General features: G+C 46.6%; 1 protein-coding gene across 1 annotated transcript; it reads left to right on the top strand.

Annotated features, from left to right (window-relative positions):
- The first annotated feature begins 66 nt into the window (after positions 1-66).
- GPR27 (G protein-coupled receptor 27) lies at positions 67-2151 on the top strand. The gene has a single exon (XM_066558026.1). The coding sequence runs from the start codon at positions 129-131 to the stop codon at positions 1269-1271; it is 1143 nt and encodes a 380-aa protein (XP_066414123.1). The 5' UTR covers positions 67-128; the 3' UTR covers positions 1272-2151.
- The last annotated feature ends 4267 nt before the right edge of the window (positions 2152-6418 follow it).

Below are 6418 nucleotides of genomic sequence, written 5' to 3'. Positions count from 1 at the left end.
CGGCGGCTGCGGGCATGGGGGCGCCGGGCGGCGCGGCCCTCGGCCCCGGCGCGCTGCCGCGGCGCTGAGCCCCCGGCCCTGCCCGCGCGGAGGAGGAGGAGGAGAGGAGGAGGAGGAGGAAGGACCCGATGGCGAACAGCAGCGAGCTGGGGAGCAGCAGCAGCCCGCACCTGCCCAGCGCCGGCGGCCTGCTGAGCGCCTCCGGGCTGAAGCTCGCCACGCTGGGGCTGATCCTGTGCGTCAGCCTGGCCGGGAATGTGCTCTTCGCCTGGCTCATCCTCAAGGACCGGCACCTGCACCGCGCGCCCTACTACCTGCTGCTGGACCTCTGCCTGGCCGACGGGCTCCGCTCGCTCGCCTGCTTCCCCTTCGTCATGCTGTCGGTGCGCAGCGGGGCCGCCTGGCCCCACGGGCCCCTCAGCTGCAAGGTGCTGGCCTTCCTGGCCGTGCTCTTCTGCTTCCACGCCGCCTTCCTGCTCTTCTGCGTGGGGGTTACGCGCTACATGGCCATCGCCCACCACCGCTTCTACGCCAAGCGCATGACGGGCTGGACCTGCCTGGCTGTGGTGTGCATGGTGTGGACCCTCTCCATGGCCATGGCCTTTCCCCCCGTCTTTGACGTGGGTACCTACAAGTTCATCCGGGAGGAGGAACAGTGCATCTTCGAGCACCGCTACGTCAAGGCCAATGACACGCTGGGCTTCATGCTCATGCTGGCGGCCGTCATCGCCGCCACCCACCTGGTCTACATCAAGCTGCTCTTCTTCATCCACGGGCACCGCAAGATGAAGCCGGCCCAGCTGGTACCGGCCATCAGCCAGAACTGGACCTTCCACGGGCCGGGAGCCACCGGCCAAGCGGCTGCGAACTGGACGGCTGGCTTTGGCAGGGGGCCCACGCCGCCCACCCTCGTGGGCATAAGGCAGGCCACCCACAGCCAGATCAAGAGGCTGCTGGTGCTGGAGGAGTTTAAGATGGAGAAAAGGCTCTGCAAGATGTTCTACATGATCACCTTGCTCTTCCTGCTGCTCTGGTCCCCCTACATTGTGGCCTGCTACCTGCGGGTCTTCATTAAGGCCAGCTCCATCCCCCAGGTGTACCTGACCACCTCCGTCTGGATGACGTTTGCCCAGGCAGGGGTCAACCCGATCCTCTGCTTCATCTTCAACAAGGAGCTCAGGGTCTGCCTCCGAGCCCACTTCCCATGCTGCCAAAGCATCCAGAGCACCCAGGGCACCATCCTTTGCGATCTCAAGAGCTTTGGGATGTAGGGGGGCTTTTCTCTTTCTAAAAAAAAAGAAAGATGGATATAAATTTCCATGTTTCTGCATATGAGCTCAAGAGAATGTGACCTGTGGGGGACATACTAAACCACCACCCAGCACCCAAACCTTAGGCTGTAAGAAGCTATTTTATTTATTTTTCTATATTTTGCGTATGCTCTCTTCAGAACATAACAGGTTGCTGTCTATGGGAACAGGTACTTGAGCAGAACACCCCCAAACCTTAGGCAGTAAGAAGCTGTTTTTTTCTTTGTGATTGTGTGGTTTTTAAAAACAAAACAGGGCTCCGAGTTTCTGGTCTTGCTTCTAACGTTTCTAAACATGATTCCAACAGATACGGATTAAGGCCATGACATTTTTTTTGTTTCCCTATTCCTGTCTGTTTTGATAAAGGCTTAACAATTTTACTCATGTAATATTTGATAAGGGCCAAGACAATTTTATACTAAAGTTATTTTTGATGACCTCAAGAGGTGTTGTTTTATTATTATTTGATTTTAAGTGAAGAACATGAAGAGGACGTTCCTAATGTGGTCAGAAGTCAGTTTTGGTGGGAGCTGTTGGGTTCATTCATTCTCAAATGGTTTGAGTATTTGAAGCTGTTAGTTATAACTTTTGCTTGACATGCAAACAGTGTAGAACTAATTTCAAATTTTCTTGTTGCACTATTAATTTGGTAATATTTCAGAACTATTTGTGAAACGTGATTTTAAAATACCAACTTTAAAAATAAGCAACTATAGCAGTTTTTAAAACCTAGATTGAAATTCATATTTTACTGCCTTTATAGGAAGTTATCTACAAACCTGGGTAATACTTGTACATTTTGACTGTTTTCTTTAATAAAATATTGAAAACCTTTACTGTATGTAATTGTTTCAGAATGGCAGCATTCTGCTTTGCTGACAAATAACTTGTGTATGTGGAAGGTTGTATGTCTTGTGTCTGAGTAGATTTCACAGCTAAGGTTATTATGGACAAGCACAATCCTTATTTGCTGTTAGATCTCAATTTAGGTGTTTATACCAATAAAAGTGACTAAAGCTATTTTTAAGAAGACTTAAATTCATGATGGGCAACAGGTTTAAATAGCACAATTCTTTGTGTCTGCTGAAACCAAATTTCTGTTGTAGCTAATTGCTCCTCTCTTAATGATAGAAGAGTGTGTAATTGTGGATGGCTAATTTTAGTTGGCAAAGCAGTTTTTTAACACTGTGGCTTGGTCAATACCATACTCATTTATAAACTATATTCTTAATGGGAAGCTTACATTTATTAAGCATGGCATTTTAACCTGCTCTATTCTACAAAAATGTCTCTGAAAGTATTTCAACCAGTAACCTGATGGCAGGATCCTGGCCCAGCTTCTTAGCTATCTCAGAGGAAGCTGTCCCTGAGGTGCTTCCCCTCTCTGATGGATCATGTAACAGTTCACAAACCTGTGCTGGAGCAAGTCTCACACAAAATAGCTGGAATACAGTCTGCATCTGCTGAGTATTTCCGTAGAGAGTAGTCCAAAACTGGTAGACATCAACTGAGACATAGTTGTCCTGTGACTATGAAGGGAGCACAAAAGAAGCATGGCAGATCAGAGGAGGGCAAAGGTAACAGCTTCAGATTGAGGCAGGGAATGAAATGAGGTGGGGCTCCTGGTTTGGTTTAAATCTTGTTTCCCCCCCCAATTGGGATTTGGACACCAGAAAGGCAGCATTTCCTGCAGTGCATAAGGAGAAGGTTGCAATTTGAGTTTTTTGGTACATTGCAGTACCAATGCTGCCAGAACTGGCCTCAGAAATATGACCATGGATGGGGTATCTTTAAAACAAAGCAAGACTTAATGATCATTTCTAAAGCTTCTAAAGCATTTTGAAAATGCACCTGGGTACAGAAGGAAAGCTGTCACATACTTCAGATCACAGCAGCAGCTGGTTATCTGTGCTAATTATATTTTCAGGCTGGAAAATAAGATAATAGCTTAGTGAGTCTTGGAGAGTAATGGAGTAGAGTTGTTTTACAAAGACTGTGGGGCAAGGCATGGATGCTGTTGCTGGGAATTGTGTTCCAAGTATACTTTATACCCCTGAATTACTTTTAGGTCTTTTCTGCAGGGTTCCAACTTTTAGAACTTTTCTCATATCTCATATTCCTCCCAGAAGCTGCCTACATAGTAGGGACCTAGAACTGTGATCTGTAACTCAGATCTTGCCACCTTTTTCCTAATCCTGCTGGTAACCAAGCCAATATTTTCTTTCTCTTTACTCTATTAAAAATGTCTGATATTTTGGCATCCTCTCTCTCTTCCAGGCTATAAGTAGTATGGTTATGAGTCTATTTAAACCACAGAGATGGGAAAATAGTTATTTTAAAACCTCCTTAAAAGCTGCAAGGACCAGATTTTTCACTTCTAGGAAAAAAATGAACACAAGTTGTAGAGTCAGTAGTATATGTGGGGGATGAACACTCACCTTTGGGTGACCTGATGGTTTTATTTAGGCTTGGCTTATCAAGCAGTGCTGCTGTATTGAATCCCAGCCTCTGTGCAGAGGCATCCCCTGGCTCATTGATGTCCTCACAAGATGGGTGATTGGTTCTTATCTGGTGAAGATAATGTGTGCTATGCTATTACCCATCAGTGGCAGCCAGACCCAGCCTTGCTACAGCACAAGCATACAAAAAAGAAAAAAAAAAAAAATTATACCATGTGTTTTGCTTGCACACAGCTTCCAGGGCTGTCTCAGGACTCCTGATATACTCTGAGGGCAAAATCATTGCTGTTTGAAGTTAATTTTATATTTTAGGTACTTGTGATGTTAGTCAAATTATGATCCAGGCTGTGGTAGTGCAAAAGAAAAGGAGCTCCAGTTGCTTTAATTCAGGGTTTAGATAGGTGTTCTACAATAGGGCTTAATTCCAAAAGATGTGAAACTAAATATCAAGGACATGGCAGAAAATTAAGGAGTATTCAGTGCCAGTACACCAAAACCACTACTTTGCTGGCTGAGAGTGCACCAAGAAAGTATGGAAAACTAGCAAGGGCTGGAGAAGCACCAGAGGATAAATATTCCTTCTGAAATCTGAGAAAATATAAAAAAGTTGCAAAAGGAAAAAAAAAAAAAAAAGGCACTTCCAAAGCACAGCATTCACATAGCAGCCTTTAGTCTGCATATGGGGAAAGTGGGTCACAGAGATTAAATGCTTTGACCAAGATCAGAGAAGGGGTGTCGGGGAGGATAAAAACCTGCTCTGGATTAAAAAAACAAAAAGAGAGAAATAATGTTGGGGAGAATGGAATGAGCACAGGGAGAGGTGGTTGCTGCTGTATGGACTGTGAGGTGTGGCTGTGAATCCTCCATCCTGCAAAAACCAGAGCGCTTTCAGTCTCACTCACAAGTGCCAAGGGTTGAAACTCCATGAGAGCTGAGCGTTAATAATTACTCCCACATGAGAAGTTAGTGCTGCTTGTACAAGTCCTGGGCTCTCTTACAAAAACTCAGGTGGTTTGAGCCCCTCTCCCCATCCCCACTGACCAAAACACAAAGTACCTGGGAGGTCTGGTGGGCTGCAGAGCAGCAGGGCTCTCCCATCGAGCTGTGCTTCACCAGAATGTACCTTCAGTCTTCTCTGCACCCCTCCAGGCAGCTGCATGGTACTTTCCCATATTCTGGGCACCACAAGTGCTGAGTACCACAGGAAATACCAATATCATCTCCCCCAGAGATTCTTCACAGTCTGGCTCAGAGGTCACAGCATGCTGCCTCTGCATATCTGTGGTGAGGGATTGCAGTTGTGCTGAGAGCTGCTCCAGAAAAATCTTGATTGCTGCTGGCATCTTCACTCACTCCCCAGGTATTGAACACACTCCTTACAAGCGTTTCCAGCCAAAATCTTCAAGTCAGTGGAGGTTTTTAGTATAGACTTAAATGTCAGGCCAGCTTGAAAAATGACACTGGTCTGAAACCTCAGTTAGCAGCTAAGATGATCTCTGATTTGCAGCACTCAGTGCCTGCAGTACTCTAGGGTGCTTATAGCTCTGCTGTTAGATTTGGGAAGGGTTTGCTAGGAAAGGAGCTGAAACATTTGGCCTCAGCCAAATTATGTTGTTGGGTAAAGGTCTCGTTCAGTGGTTGTGCTAGAGGTGAAAGATGAGCAGGGGATGTGTAGCCCACAAGCTGTCATCATTTGCTTTTCCAGTACCAGCTCTGCACAGAGGAGGCAAAGCTGCCTCCCAGACTGGTGTGAAGCCAGTAGCCTCGAGGAAAAGGGCAGGAATTTGGCTCAGTCTGATAGCAACAGTTCTTTCCTGAGGCTCTACCTGGATGTGGTGCAGCTACATCTTCAGAAGGCTGCTCTGCCATATGCTGTGGGACTGCCCTGGGACACACTGTGCAGAGCTCAGAGGAGAGCAAAGCTGGCGTTTTCCCTCTTTTCACAGAAAAGGATGTGGCTGGACCTCTGCCACTCACCCCACATGGTTAAGCACAGTCACCTTGCTCCTTGGAAGCACCTGCACTTGCTCAGAATTGCCAACAAACCGCCCTGAGGGGAGTGGCTCCAGAGTAACAGACAGATATTGGCAGAAGGCAAAGCTAAGTGTCACTTCATTAGCTCAGGTTGCAGATTGGATCATTCCCCACAGTATCAGAATACCCCAGAAACCTTATTAGACAGTTATGCTGCTAATCAAAAAAGTATTAGAAACATGGCAGGGGGGCTGTTTTCTAATAGAGGTTTCCTAAAGTCATCATTTTTTGCACAGCTTCCTTTGTAGTTGCTCAAAACACTGCACGGGCTATAATTAACTCTATTGTGATAGGAACCAGGAAGCATTTCCCATGCTATGATGTTCTTAGGCTTCAGAATATTAAAAAATACATGACGTGTTGAAGAAATGCAGCCATCCAAGAAAGACCATCCGTGAAGATGGTCTCCTAAAAGCTGGTGCTGAATTGTGCTGGGTTGGGGCTGTGCCTATGGATATCTTACCCCAAACCTCCTTTCATGCTGGTGACCTCTGATGCCATGTCATTCCTGAAGGATTTGTATGGGGTAAATCCTTATCCATCAGTTGTAGAACTGGTGACCAGGAGCTGATTTTCCAGCTTGACATCTGTGGCACTCTGACTTTCCCTAGAGCT

Source organism: Molothrus aeneus, chromosome 12 (genome assembly GCF_037042795.1).
Source record: "Molothrus aeneus isolate 106 chromosome 12, BPBGC_Maene_1.0, whole genome shotgun sequence".
NCBI lineage: Eukaryota > Metazoa > Chordata > Aves > Passeriformes > Icteridae > Molothrus > Molothrus aeneus.
The sequence above is the reverse complement of the archived record's forward strand: the minus strand, read 5'-3'. Positions and strand labels throughout refer to the sequence as shown.